Source organism: Calidris pugnax, unplaced genomic scaffold, assembly GCF_001431845.1.
Source record: "Calidris pugnax isolate Ruff unplaced genomic scaffold, ASM143184v1 scaffold521, whole genome shotgun sequence".
Taxonomy (NCBI): domain Eukaryota; kingdom Metazoa; phylum Chordata; class Aves; order Charadriiformes; family Scolopacidae; genus Calidris; species Calidris pugnax.
The window spans coordinates 6,661-20,307 of record NW_015091226.1 but is presented as its reverse complement, the minus strand read 5'-3'; the positions used below and the strand labels follow the sequence as shown (position 1 = coordinate 20,307).

Genomic DNA, 13,647 nt, shown 5'->3' with positions numbered 1-13,647 from the left:
CGTGCCCCGGAGCCCTCCCCGCGCCCCGGAGCCCTCCCCGCGGTTCCCCGCCGTGCCCCGGAGCCCCCCCCCGGGGTTCCCCGCCCCACGGGTAGGCACTCCCCCGGTGCGACAGCCGCGTCCCCGCGCAGTGGGGCCTTACCTGACCTGTTCCCCTCTCTCCCCAGTTCGTGGAGAGCGACGATGACGAGGAGCTTCTCTTCAATGTCCCGTGAGTTCCCTTCCCCGAGCTCCTCCGTCCTGGCCGCCAGCGGGGCCGGTTCCTCGGCTGTGCGTTCCCGGGAGCGAGGGAGTGGAGAGGGAAGGAGACATCTCCCTCACCAGCCAGATCAGCCCAATCAACCCTGGTGACCCACGGGGTGACAGACGTCGCAGCCAGATCACCCTCGCATCCAAAGGTTGGGCCAGATGACCCTTGAGGTCCCTTCCAACCTGGTATCTGTGATTCTGTGATATCAGTGAAGGCAGGGGTTTGCCTCTTTTGGTGGAAAGGAATCCTTTTATCGTTTTCCGTGTAGAACTGGGAAGGACTTGTTACCAGTTTGGAAGCTGGTGCTTAAATCGTGTCTCTTCCCTGTATGTTTTCCTCTGTGCCCCACCTTTGGAAAAAGGACGGATTTTAGTCTTTGAATCAGAAACCATTTGCCTGGGGTTGGAGGGAATTAAGGAAACGTCGTTTGTTGTTCATGCACATGTACTACATTGCGGGAGTCCAAAAAGCTGGGCTGCGCTTGGTGTCTCAGTGGAAGTCTGGAACGAAAGAACCCCTGATTGCAGCCCATCGGCTGGGGCTGCTGGTGTTGCTGGAAGAGTGAGGAGGTGCCCTGGAGCCCAGTTCCCTTGGGGAGAGGGCAATCATGTCGCAATAACCGCCAAAAAACGGAGCCGCCAAAAACCGAAGCGCCTGCGCTTGTTTTTCTGCCTCTTGGCAAGAAACTGTAATGGCGCCGAGGGCGGGGCTTCGCCGCGGCGATGGGCGGGGCCTGAGGACGGTGTGGGCGGGGCCTGAGGACGGCGTGGGCGTGGCTTCGGGGCCGCAGTGGGGCGGGGCCTCGCTGCTGCGTGGGCGGAGCGCCGGGGGTGGATTGGGTGTGTCCGTGTAGCTTCTCTTCAATGTCCCGTGAGTTCCCTTCCCCGAGCTCCTCCGTCCTGGCCGCCAGCGGGGCCGGTTCCTCGGCTGTGCGTTCCCGGGAGCGAGGCACATCTGTGCGCTGCGGTAACTGGGGCCGGTTTGGGGACAAGGGAGCTGAAACCACCACTTGTGTGTCCCTGGGCAGGTTTACAGGCAACGTGAAATTGAAAGGAGTAATGGTGATGGGAGAAGACGACGGGACGCATCCAGCGGAGATGAGGCTGTAAGTGACACGGGCGACAACTCTGCTGGAGCCTAAAAGGCACTGATTGATTGGGAGCTAACGAGAGCAGCGATTCTGACACCGTTGGGTGTCCCAGCACCCAGTCTGGGAGATACCAGTGTCGTGAGCGAGGCACATCTGTGCGCTGCGGTAACTGGGGCCGGTTTGGGGACAAGGGAGCTGAAACCACCACTTGTGTGTCCCTGGGCAGGTTTACAGGCAACGTGAAATTGAAAGGAGTAATGGTGATGGGAGAAGACGACGGGACGCATCCAGCAGAGATGAGGCTGTAAGTGACACGGGCGACAACTCTGCTGGAGCCTAAAAGGCACTGATTGATTGGGAGCTAACGAGAGCAGCGATTCTGACACCGTTGGGTGTCCCAGCACCCAGTCTGGGAGATACCAGTGTCGTTCTGCAGCTCCTCAGTCCTTCCAGGGTGCCAGGAGGAAAAAGAAAGGGTAGCTGGTCCAGGGCTGTGAGTGTAGCTGCGTAGCCCCTTCTCTCGAGAGAAACAGGGCACTGGTTTCAAAGAGAAGATGCAGTTTGATTGAGACACTGGCTGTGCTGCCAAGAATCCAGCCTGCTGCAGGGTTAGCGGGCTGCAGAAGGATCCATGAGCCAGGAGGGGGGCACATTTTAGCAGGGAACGCTGAGGGCCTGGAGGGAGGGACACAAAGGATGAAGTGTCCTGCAGCCAGGTGAGGTCTGTAAGGCTTTTGCCAGTGTTCTGGCCATGCTGAGCCATGCAGCCTGTTTTAGTTCCTGAAGGGAGGGAGATCCCTCTGAACAGTGCTTTTGTTTTTAAAAAATGAGAGAGCGCTGAGTGCTCTGCAGTTCTTGCTTGTGGGGAAAGAAATACAACTCTTTCGAGCCCCTTTTTTCCTCAGTCTCCAGTGTATTGGGGTCTGGGTTCCTTCACGTACCCCAGTGTGCTGAGATCTGTATCTGCCCAGCTTGGGTCCCTGCTCTTCCTTCTTATTCTTCAAGGTGTTGGGTTTCTAGAACACAATGTTGCTTTGTGGCAGCATTTGTTGGTGTTTTCTCCCTCAGAAGACAGAGCAAATCCAGTTTCTCGTTGTTGAGAGCCATGGGGGCAGTGGGAATGGCTGGGAGGAAATGAATGTGCTGCCCTGTGTGTTAATAACTTCCTGGGCTCCCTCCCTCTCTTCCCAGGTTCAGGAACATTCCTCACATGTCCTTTGATGACACGGCCAGGGAAGCGGAGCAGACGTTCAGCCTGAACCGGGACCCGACGGGGGAGCTGGAGTACCCCACCAAGTACGATGCCGACCCACGGGCCTGGGGGGTGGAGGGGGCTGCTCCTCCCGAGCGCAGGCACCACACTCCATCCAGCTGCTGGCGAGGTGCCCTCTGTTAGGAGAGTGTTAGCAGAGGGCAGTTCCTTCCCTGGCATTTCAAAGGTGCCCAGACCAGGATTTCCCTCCCCTGTCTCCCTCCTGCCCTTGTCGGGTGAGAGCTCTGGTCTGACACCCATCTCCCCAGAGCTGGGGGGGTTCCTGGGCCTGTGGCCCAGGCGTTTTTGGGGTGCAGAATCATCTCAGTATCGTCTCCCTTGCTCCTGGCCCCAGTGACAGCTCATTGCTCGCTTGCTCACCTCAGGCGTGAGGGAAATCCTGCCCCCTCAGCCCTTTGCTCCCACATCCCACTGGGATGAGGGTGGGAGCTCCACGGGGTGTGGGGCAGCGGGGCCCTTTGTGCTGAGAGGAGGGGGCAAGGCCAGTGGGTTGGCAGCCTGGACCCACACTTCAGAGTGTTTTTTCTTTCAGAATTGCCCGTTTCTCCAATGTTTACCACCTCTCCATCCACTTTCCGAAGAACTTCGGAGCGGAGACAACCAAGATATTTTATATAGGCCTGAAAGGAGAGTGGACAGAGGTAGGTCATCTCTGGATGAGCAAGGCTCTGCTAATGGTGTAAAAAAGGCTTTAAATCAGAACTTAAATGGAGCTGTAGCAGTGAGGAGGAAGTGGCAGTGATGTGGGTGCTGGGGATGGAAGGTCTGTGGTGAAAGATCTGTAAGATTAGAACTTGGTCAGCTCTTGCCAGTCAGGTGTTTTAGGAGGAACTTGAATTCTGCTATCCTCTGGACTAACACGTTTCATCTTAATTCAGGCTCATCGCCACGAAGTCACCATCTGCAATTACGAAGCGTCAGCAAACCCAGCTGATCACAAGCTGGAACAAATCACCCCACAGACTCACTTCATCTCCTAACATGGTGGTGGGACTCTCCCGAAGGCTCTGACACAAGGCTACGGATGCGATGGGCTGACTCGGACAGAACTGGCTTCCTGGAGCACTGCGGAGCGTTGGATCAGTTTGACGTTTTGGTCTTTGCCTCAGAAAGCAGAGCTCCGAGCGTACGCGATGCCTGCGTGGGGGCGGCTGCTGAGGGCAGCGACGCGTCGGGTCCCGGGGAAGGCAGCGGATCCACTCTCCTCAGGGGAGAGTCGGTCTTTGGGCGGTGGCGAGCTCGTGGCCGGTATTGTTTACTTCTCTGACTGCCAATAAAACACTGCTGAGGTGCCGAGTTGTGGCTCTGGCCTGCTCACGCACATCCCCCCTTCCCCTCAACGCGGGGTCGGAGATGGTGGGGGCGCTGCCCGGCACCGGTGGTTGTGTGGTGCCTCACCGGCAGCAGGGGGCGTGGGGCGGGCCGCTGTGGTAACGGCGGGGCACCGGGGGCACTAATAAACCGCTGGCAGCCCCGCGTTTCCCCGCCGGACCGGGAAGGGATGGGGGGGGGGAGGCCTGGTTGGGCCGCGCTTCTCTCCCCTCAGCCCCGCCACCAAGATGGCCGCCCCCTGAGGAGCGGGCGGCGCGTCACTTCCGCCGCGCTGACCCCTACCGGCGGGCGGAAGTTCCGGTCGGGAGCGCGTCGGGGGAGCCGGGGTTCGGCGGAGAGAGCGGAGATCCGGGGCTCCGCTCCCCGAGGCTTTCCCGCGCCGCGGTTCTGGCTCCCGCCGGTGGCCGAGGGCGGGCCTCGGTTCCCCGCGGCCTCACGCTCGGGGGGACCACGCTGCCGGTAACGGGGCCGCTCCTCCCGCCGCCAACCCGCCTCCTCCCACGGCCAGCGGCCTCCCGCCGCTCGGTGCGAGCCCCTCAGACTCCCGGCCTTTAGGAAACCCACCCCAAAAAGGCCGCCTTTCCACGGAAAACTGGCGTTCCCGTTCCGGCGGGGAAGCTCGGGTGGGATTTCTCCGGTCTCTTGCTGCCGTTTCCCCCCCCGCCCTGTGCCGGTTCCCCTCCGGGCTGCGGGGGAGCCCGGGGGACACGTCATTAAGCGATAATTAGCGCCTTACTCCCCTCCTGACCGCGGGTTTCCCGTGGCGAGGGGCGGGCGTGGGGGGTGACAGCTCCGGGGCTGCCACCAAAACAGCCCCAATCGGGCACAAATTCACCTCTTTTTTTTTCGCCGGGGGGGTGTTATCCAGACACGGACCATTTGGGGGGCTTGGTCCTTCCCCTGTTACGTTTTGGCCTCGGAGCTGCCTCTGCTCGAGCTGTTCTTGGACCCCCATGTCGATCATAGAATCACAGGATGGTTTGTGTGGGAAGGGACCTTAAAGATCATCTCATTCTAACCCCCTGCCCTGGGCAGGAACACCTCCCACCAGACCAGGTTGCTCCAAGCCCCCTCCAACCTGCCCTTGAACCCCTCCAGGGATGGGGGAGCCACAGCTTCTCTGGGCAACCTGGGCCAGGCTCTCACCTCCTTCACAGCAAAGAAGTTCTTCCCCACATCTCAGCTCCATCTCCCCTCTTCCTGTTTAAACCCATTTCCCTTCATCCTGCTCCAGGAGTGGGGCAGAAACACCCCAGGGAAGTCCTGGGTGTCTCCGTGGGGTGGCTGTGGGGTGCTTCAGGCAGCCTTGACCCTCGAAACCCCTCTTTTCCCTGAAGCTTCTGTGAACGAGGTGAAGATGTGAGTCTGTCTGCTCAGGGAGCACGTTTCAGCGTCTCCATCTGTCATGGAAGATGCTCTTATTTTTATGGCTCTTCTTGCCAGGAATGTTGGCAGGTGCTGTTTTTCCTGGCTGGTTGTTTTGACCCTGGAGTACGCACCAGCACGTGGGCTGTGTGTCTGTGTGTCTGCGAGGTTCGCCAGACCCGAGGAGCTTGTTGTTCCCCGTGTGTGTTTTTTTTTTTTTTATTTGAGTGGGGGAAGCAGCTGACAAACAGTTGGTGAAACGAGTTGGGCAGGTCTTGGGCCAAGCTGGTAGAGGAAGTGCCTGTTTCTGTTGGGTAAGGCTGTCTGCTGGGGTACCAGGAGTTTAAGAGGGGGGTTCAGATGGTCCCGTGCCATCCCAAAACCCTTTGGGGATGGTGCTGGCTGTGAGATGTGGAGACTCGAGGAGACCACAGGGGCTGATCTGGCTCCTGGTGCAGTAACTGGGAGGCTGATCTTGTTCCTGGGAGGTGATGGCAGCGCTGTGAATGCACCCTCATCTAATTAGTGCTGGGCGGTGAGCGGGGGTTAGGGCCTGTCACGTGAGGGGCGGTGAGTTTTGGTGACCTGTGCTGGACTGGGAACAGACACTGGTGACTGTCGCGTCTGGAAGCGGTGTCGTGGGGGCTGTCAGCTCTGCCAGAGCCTCCCGTCTCACAGGTGATGGGGATTTGGGAGGTGACAGCCCACGTTGCGGTGGGGACAGCGGTGGTGGCCCTGGCTGGTCCATGTTGGGGAGGGACAGCGATGCCATCGCTGGGGGGGGGTGCAGGCTCCGGGATGGAGCACGGGGTTCAGGTCTGAATGCTCTGGTTTATCCTTGAAGAGCTCCATAAAAGAGGGCAGGACCTTTTATTAGTGCTATAAAGCTGGTGCTGCGTGCCGGGTGCCGGCGTTTCCTGCTTCCCCGTCGGAGCAGATGTGGGTCAGGCTCCTCCTCGGCTCCGCTGGCAACCGGGAAAGGGATGCTGAGGCTGCGCGACGCCCGGCTGCCCTCTGCCCACAGCGTTACAGTCACAGAAATAACTTTGGCTTTGAGGTGTAACAGAAAGAGCTAATTTTAAACGCTTCCAACACCCCACGCGCCCAATCCCCGCTCACACGCAGCTGGTGTTGCGACGTGGGAAGAGTTTGCTGCTTCCTGGCTCCCTGGCGTTGCCAGGACAGAGCGGGGCTGTCCCAAGGGCTTAAACATCAAAGGCTTCATGGACTCTTTAATTTTCCCCCCCAAATAGCTGGTCCTTCTGGAACGAATAGTTGCCGGGGAGAAGAGGGGTTTGTTTTCTTGCCTCATCTTTGTCCCTCTGTCCCGCAGGTGCCAGTGTCTGAGTCCCTCTCGGTGTATGTGTGGTAACAACATGTCTGTCCCCCTCCTCGCTGACGCAGTGACTGTCTCAGGGGCAGAGCGGGAGACTGCCGCGGTAAGAGCCGGACCCCTCCTGCCTCACCTCTTCCTTCCCTTCTAGCAGCCTTTTGCAGATAAGGAGCTGCTTCCGTGGGGTTCAGAGGAGCTGTTGAGCTCAGCCCCTAATCCCTCGGTTCTCCAGATGTACATCGTGGTGCATCAAAGGGGATGCAGGACCAGTGAGGGCTGGTCAAAAGTCCTTTGGACTGGGTGTTTGTGTCTGGTGCTTGGTCCAGCCTCGCAGCTGGGCTTGACCTGCAGGGAATCAGTGGGAGTTGGATCTGATTTGGCTGTTTAGGTTTTTAAAAGCAACCCCCCCCCAAAGAAAATCCTCTTGTCCTTCCCTGGGGCTGCCTTTCCTCTGCTCCCCGTTGCGTAGGGGTTGCTCTGGCCATCGATGAAAAGCCTGTAGGGATGGGTCTGGGAGTCCTTGGCAAGCTCAGCTCCGCTCAGCGTGGTGCCGTGCAGCTTGGTGGGACAATCCATCCCTCCCTGTCCCTCTGCTACGCCGGGCAGCCAGGGGGCTGACAACACCCACGGACCTGGCGGTGACAGCAGGCTCTGTGGCACGATGATGATGTGCCTGTTCCACCCATCCATCCTGCTTGAAGCTGCAGAGACGTGTCATTAGCATCAGCTAATTTCTGCCTGTTTGAGGCTCTTCTAGTTAGTGACTGAGTGTCCTTTTGCCGCTTCCCTGCGAGCCCAGCCCTGCCTCCCTTCCAGGGCATCGCCTCTCGCACTGGCTAATTCTTTTGTTTTTCTGCTTAATTTAACAGGTCATTTTTTTACATGGCCTTGGAGACACGGGGTGAGTATTCCTGGAGCTGGCTCTGGCTGTGACGGGGGGTTTCCTGTGAGCTCCTGGTGCTGCTCTCCCCAGGGGCAGCTCCGAGGTGTGTCTGGGGCTTTGAGCTGGGTCCGATGGCCGTGCCTGCGCCAGCCTCGCGGGGAATGGCCGGCCGGCAGCTGTCTGCAATTCAGCTTGAATATTTATGATCCCAGCAGCCTGGCAGCCCCCCCGCCCCCTGCGGGTTTGATTTTTCTGCTTTCTTTAAGGCAAGCAGATAAGCACTGCGGTTTTTCCGTTCCTTGGGAAGGCTGGGAAGTTGGGTTTTGTCTACGCAGGTGGATCTCTCTAACGTGCAAGGCCACCTTAGAGGAGAGCCTGAGATCCAGCAGCAACAAAAGGCTTCTCCCTGCACAGGAGATTCTCTCTCCTCCCTCGCTGATAGCAGCTCCTCTGCTTCCAGCTGCAGGGCTTTGTGTGCTGCCTTCGCCCTGCCGCAGAGACCTGTGCCGGGGATTCCTGTTGGGATTCGGGCTGCTGGGGGTGGGCAGGACCTGGTAAAATAACGTCAGGGCAGGGGCAGTGGGGCAGCAGCCTTGGAGAAAACCTGTCCTTGGGGGGAATCCCTCCCTTTCCACCAGCATCCTCCTAAGGCAAGCCTTGAACTCCCTCCTTTCTCTCTCCCCAGGCACAGCTGGGCTGACGCTCTCTCCTCCATCCGCCTCCCCTACGTGAAATACATTTGCCCTCACGCGTAAGTCCCGTCCTTGCTTTGGGAAGGGCCTTGGGGGGGCCTGGGGGGGCTGTGACGCTGGTCCCCGCTGCCAAGACTGTTCAGGGAGGCAGATGGTGGCCTGTGCCCTGACCTCCCCGTGGGGCTGTGCAGTGAGGCTTGTTCTCCTGCTGTGGCCAGTTTATTCAGGGCCCCAGCCGTGACATTTTCTGCCCGCAGAGCCCATCAGCGCAGGAGCTGCTGCTCCGAGTCTGTTTTCTCCCCTGTCCTGTCCTCTGCCTCTCCCAGATGGCTGCAATTAAAGCCAAAAGCACTGGAGCTCCTTCCCTATCCCCCTGCTCAGGCAGGAGTGGGCTCAGCGGAGAGGGAAGGAAATGCCCCCAGTTGTGTCCCCAGTGTTGGTAGCAGCCCTTGCAGGGGGGAACTCACCGGGCTGGGAGAGCTCTGCCGTGGTGGTGTCCCCAGCAGCAGGACCTGGGCTTCCTGGTGTCCCCTCTCAGCAGCAGAGGCAGCTGCTCTGTCAGTGTCTCCCAGCTCTGCAGCAGCAAACAGAGGGAGGCAGGTGCTCTCCTCCCCAGACAGGCTGCTTGGCAACGCCCTGGAGCCTCCAGCTCAGCCAGGACCTGCTTGGGGCTTGCGGGTGATCCCTGGGGTCACGTTGTAGCTCCCAGGATGGGTCTGGTGGCAGCCACCCGCTGCTGTCCCTTGGGAGAGGTGTCCTGCAGCTGTGGACAGAATGACTGGTCACCCCACTTCCCTCGGCTCGGATTTTCTTCCTCTTGCACTTGAACTAAAACACCCAAACTGTTTTTTCCACAGGCCCCGGATCCCGGTGACCCTCAACATGAAGATGGTTATGCCCTCCTGGTCAGTGCTTTGCGGGGCAGGAGTGGGTGGGACCCTTTTTGGGGAGTGAGAAGGGTGGGGGCATTGAAGAGCCAAAATCCACTGCCCTGTAGGAGCCAGGGGCAAAGCACACCCAGCTCCTACCTCCCTGCATCCAGGTGCTGGGAGAGGTTTGGGGCTGACTCTGCTCCTTCTTCCAGGTTTGACCTGATGGGGTTGACTCCAGATGCACCTGAGGATGAAGCTGGGATCAAGAAAGCTGCAGAAAACAGTAAGAGGCTTTGGGGAAGGGGAAGCACTTAGGTCCTGGGCACGTCTCCCTCTCTGTGGCAGGAACAGATGTCTTCCTTCCACTTTTCCTTCCTTTCTGCTCTCCTGTCATCCTACCCCACCTTCTCCCTGGCTGAAGCCAAGCGTGTTCAGTCCCTGAGACCTCTGGCACCTGCCTCTCCCTGACGTGCTGAGGGTCCTTTGTGGACCCCCAGACCACCTTCTCCCTGGCCGAAGCCAAGCGTGTTCAGTCCCCGGGACCTCTGGCACCTGCCTCTCCCTGATGTGCTGAGGGTCCTGTGTGCACCCCTGGGTGTTGGATGATGCTCTTCAGCCCCCCTGGCCTTTCCCTGACCTTTTTCTCTGTCTTCTTCCAGTTAAAGCAATTATTGAGCACGAGATGAAGAATGGGATCCCACCCAACCGCATCATCCTGGGGGGCTTCTCACAGGTGAGCCGGGCTGAGGTGGAGCAGCCTGAGGGTTGGGACCCCTTCTTTCCCCTCCAAAAACACCCCTCAAAGGGAGCACCCATGGCGAGGAGGCGGGGGGATGCTGGGTGAGCTGGGGTTGGTGGGTGCTCTGGGGCTGTGGGTCCCTCTGTGGCACTGACAGACCTTCTTCATCCACTCTGCAGGGTGGTGCCTTGTCGCTGTACACGGCTCTCACTTGCCAGCACCAACTGGCCGGCATCGTGGCGCTCAGCTGCTGGCTCCCGCTGCACAAAGCCTTCCCGCAGGTACCCACTGCTGCCCCAGCCCCGTGTGGCCACAGGGAGGGTCACTGGGGGGGGGATTTTCCCAACTGGAGTTCACTGCAGTGTCAGCCTGGGGCTGCTGGGGGCACGAGGTGCCTGTGGTGGGGGATTCATCTCACGCCTTTACTCATGGGGCAGGTGGGGTCTCAGGAGAATCATAGAATCATAGAGGTTGGAAGAGACCCTTGGGATCATCGAGTCCAACCATCTCCCCTACTCTACAAAGTCCTCCCCTACACCATGTCCCTCAGCACTGCATCTAAACGGCCCTTAAACACAGCCAGGGATGGTGACTCCACCCCCTCCCTGGGCAGCCTGTTCCAATGCCCGACCACTCTTTCGGTGAAAAATTCCTTCCTAATGTTCAATCTAAACCTCCCCTGTTGGAGCTTGAAGCCGTTCCCTCTCGTTCTGTCACTAATTACCTGTGAGAAGAGACCAGCACCAACCTCTCTACAGTGTCCTTTCAAGTAGTTGTAGAGAGTGATGAGGTCTCCCCTCAGCCTCCTCTTCCTCATACTAAACAGCCCCAGCTCCTTCAGCCGCTCTTCATATGATTTGTCTTCTAGGCCCTTCACTAGTTTTGTTGCCCTCCTCTGCACTCGCTCCAGCACCTCGATATCTCTCTTGTATTGAGGTGCCCAAAACTGGACACAATACTCCAGGTGTGGCCTCACCAGTGCTGAGTACAGGGGCACAATCACCTCCCTACTTCTGCTGGTCACACTATTTTTGATACAAGCCAGAATGCCATTGGCTTTCTTGCCCCCCTGGGCACACGGCCGGCTCATATTCAGCCGCTTGTCAATTAGAACGCCCAGGTCTCTTTCCTCCAGGAGAAATCAGGGCTCTGTCTCTGATCTGATGTGGGCATCTGCGAGCCCATCTGCTCCCCGAGACTCCTCTGGGCAGCAGCTTGGTCCTGGTGGCAGCGTGGGAGGAGGCGTTTGGTGGCAGGGCAGCTCTCCATGTCCCTCTTGAGGAGGGGAGCTGCCAGGTGACGTGCATGGGGACGCAGATAAAGCACCTGCCCCGTTCCCTGCTGGGGATCCCCTCTCCTGGGCACCCCTGAGCTCTTCCTTCCTCGCTGCAGGCGGCGAATAACGGCGTGAACAAGGACATCGCCATCCTCCAGTGTCACGGGGAGATGGACCCCATGATCCCCGTCCGTTTCGGGGCCCTCACTGCTGAGAAGCTGAAATCTGTCGTCACCCCCACCAAGGTCCAGTTCAAAACCTACCCCGGCGTGATGCACAGTTCCTGTCCTCAGGTCAGTGCCTCGGGGCGGAGAGAGGGGACGGGTCTCCGTGGGCAGGGACATTGTTGAGTCCAGAATGTGTTTATTCCCCGATTTACTGCGGGGCAGCCCCATTGCCCTCGTGCCCCCACGCTTGGGGCAGGGCACGGCGCTGAGGAGCCCCGCGGTGACGGGTTCTGCGCTCTCTGCAGGAGATGATGGCGGTGAAGGAGTTCATTGAGAAGCTGCTGCCCCGGATCTAAGCGGAGCCAATCCAGACTGTCGCAGGGAAGGACGCCGAGGCCGCAGCCGCCGATCTTTCCCTCGTGACCCCGTCCGCTGCAAACGGAAGCCATGGCACCCCCACCGCACCTCCCGCCGCACCCCCGGCCCCCGCCTCTCCCCGGCTCCTCGCGCCACGTCCTCTGCGCCTGGGGGTGCCCCGTCTCTCCCCGCTGCTCTCGGAGCTGAGATCGGAGCTGTCTAAGGCGAGTCTTCGAGTGGCCTTTTCTCTCCTCCTCTTGCTCCGAGAGGGTCTCTGGGGGGGGTCACCATCCCCTCGACTCCCCCGTTCAGGCACCGCAGTGTGTGGGTCTGGCACAGCGCGGGTGAGGTTTGATTTTTGGTTTGGTTTTTTTTTTTTTTTGTTGGGTTTGGGGTTTGTTTTTGGGTTTTTTTGTAACAGTATTAGGGGTGGGACGTGCCCCCGTGCGGCGGGAGGAGCGGTGCGGGCACAGAGCAGGGTTGGGGCACCCTCCATGGCCCGGAGCAGCCCCTGCTCCTCCTCTGCCCTCGGCTCTCCGTGGCTCCTCTCTCCGCTCAGGCGACTCACGGGTTTTCAGTCAGAGCTCAGGAACCCGAGACTCTCCTGCGAACGCCTCAAAGCCCAGGGGAGAGGCTCCGCTCCGGGCCCGTACAGCCAAAGGCTGCCCCGTCTCCTGGGGCTGGCAGAGGGGTGTCCACGCAGCTCCTGCACCTCCTCGCACGGGGCCACAGCCCCTGCCCTGTCGCACACGCACACTCCCCGGCAGCCTCAGCCCTCGGCTTGTGGCAGCTCTGTCCTCCTTGAGATAATCGTCTCCTTCCTCCTCCTCTTCCTCCTCCTCTTCTCGTTGTTACTTTTACAATCTCCTCCTCAGCCCGGCGGGGGGGTCCCAGAGGTGTCTCTCCTTCCCTCAGCCCAGCTCTGTGCCCTCAGAGCCCCAAAGTGCTGCCGTTTACAGCCGGTGTCCCAGCAGCTTTGCCGTGGAGCCTGCCTGGCGCTGGCCCAGTCCTTGACGTCTCTCTTGCTGCTACTTCTCCTTCCCTTTGGACTCGGGCTGGCTCCAGGAGGGAGAGGTGAGGTGAGGAGAGGCTCCTGGTCCCCAGGGAAGGCTCCTGGTCCCCAGGGTTGGCTCCTGGTGCAGCTGGAGGAAGCAGCTTTGCTCCCAGCCATCATCTCACCAGCATCTTAACGCCCGGGTGCCGCTGTGCCCCATCCTGTGGGGCGGTGGAGGGGGGAGTTTCTCCTTGCTCCACAGGACCAGGGCTCTGTTGGCTTTTCCGTTGTACAATCACAGTTTCCCTGGCTGGAGGCTGCAGCCAAGGCTTGTCCTCTTGAGTGGGGTGGTGGGTCCATCCCCACCAGCAGAGCAGCTCCCTGGGCACAGGGCCCCGAATGTCTCGTGCGCGGGTGGGCTCCTGGCCGCCCCCTCCCCTGCCCTAGGGCCGAGGGCACTCGCTGTTGAGCAGCGCTGCCCTTCTCCTCGCTTCCCCTCCCACGGGCTGAGCCCACAGCGCCGCTGGGTCCTGCCGGGCTGGAGCCCTACATGTCTTTTAAGAAATAAAAAAAAACAAAAAACCACCACAAACCCCGCCCGTCGCTCCCTCCCGTGCGCCCTGTCCGGCCCCTTGCCCCGCAGAGCCTCTGCTGGGTGCCCCGTGGCTAGCAGTGGGCTCGTGGTGCCAGGGCAAGGGCTGCTCTGGGGGGCAAGGGGGGGTCTCGGCGCCGGCAGCTCTGCCCCAGCCGTGCCCTCCCCGCCTGGGATGCGCAAAGCAATAACCCGCTCTCCGGAGAGTCGGATCTGTCGGACCCATCCTTGGTTTCTTGGGTTATTTTGGGGTTGGTTGGGGTGTTCGGTTGGTTTTTTTCTCCTCCCCCCTTCCCTTAGGAAGTCTTAAAGCAGCAAACCTGCTGCTGGCACTGGGGGGAGCCCGGCTCTTCCCTTTGCTTTTGGGGTTCAGTCCTGCTATTCCTTCTATTTTTGTCTCTTTTAAAGCTGCTGTGTCCTCCCCTCCCTGCG

At 59.8% G+C, this 13,647-nt stretch overlaps 3 protein-coding genes across 3 annotated transcripts in view; 2 read left to right on the top strand and 1 right to left on the bottom strand.

Moving 5' to 3' along the window:
• Nucleotides 1–221, bottom strand: part of LOC106898564 (kelch-like protein 31) — a 33,161-nt gene extending 32,940 nt beyond the window's left edge. The window contains exon 1 of the mRNA XM_014959866.1: nt 143–221. The gene's annotated coding sequence lies outside the window, so the exon portion shown is untranslated. The remainder of the gene's footprint in view (nt 1–142) is intronic.
• Nucleotides 184–3,909, top strand: PITHD1 (PITH (C-terminal proteasome-interacting domain of thioredoxin-like) domain containing 1). Its single transcript, XM_014959859.1, has 6 exons — nt 184–270; nt 1,126–1,355; nt 1,453–1,644; nt 2,532–2,636; nt 3,146–3,254; nt 3,492–3,909. The coding sequence occupies exons 1-6, from the start codon at nt 184–186 to the stop codon at nt 3,591–3,593; spliced, it is 825 nt and encodes a 274-aa protein (XP_014815345.1). The 3' UTR covers nt 3,594–3,909.
• A 2,694-nt stretch (nt 3,910–6,603) lies between these two features.
• Nucleotides 6,604–13,647, top strand: LYPLA2 (lysophospholipase II). The gene is made up of 9 exons (XM_014959871.1): nt 6,604–6,749; nt 7,513–7,544; nt 8,212–8,277; nt 9,076–9,123; nt 9,303–9,373; nt 9,750–9,823; nt 10,009–10,110; nt 11,222–11,398; nt 11,578–13,647. The coding sequence occupies exons 1-9, from the start codon at nt 6,672–6,674 to the stop codon at nt 11,626–11,628; spliced, it is 699 nt and encodes a 232-aa protein (XP_014815357.1). The 5' UTR covers nt 6,604–6,671; the 3' UTR covers nt 11,629–13,647.

What these genes read in the sequence shown, in the direction of transcription:
- PITHD1 (XM_014959859.1), top strand. Translation starts at nt 184, where the DNA reads ATGACGAGGAGCTTCTCTTCAATGTCCCGTGAGTTCCCTTCCCCGAGC. An exon ending in CATCCAGCAGAGATGAGGCT is followed by an intron (nt 1,645 to 2,531) that starts GTAAGTGACACG and finishes CTCTCTTCCCAG; the next exon opens with GTTCAGGAACATTCCTCACA. An exon ending in TGAAAGGAGAGTGGACAGAG is followed by an intron (nt 3,255 to 3,491) that starts GTAGGTCATCTC and finishes ATCTTAATTCAG; the next exon opens with GCTCATCGCCACGAAGTCAC.
- LYPLA2 (XM_014959871.1), top strand. Translation starts at nt 6,672, where the DNA reads ATGTGTGGTAACAACATGTCTGTCCCCCTCCTCGCTGACGCAGTGACT. An exon ending in CAGAGCGGGAGACTGCCGCG is followed by an intron (nt 6,750 to 7,512) that starts GTAAGAGCCGGA and finishes TTAATTTAACAG; the next exon opens with GTCATTTTTTTACATGGCCT. An exon ending in TGCACAGTTCCTGTCCTCAG is followed by an intron (nt 11,399 to 11,577) that starts GTCAGTGCCTCG and finishes CGCTCTCTGCAG; the next exon opens with GAGATGATGGCGGTGAAGGA.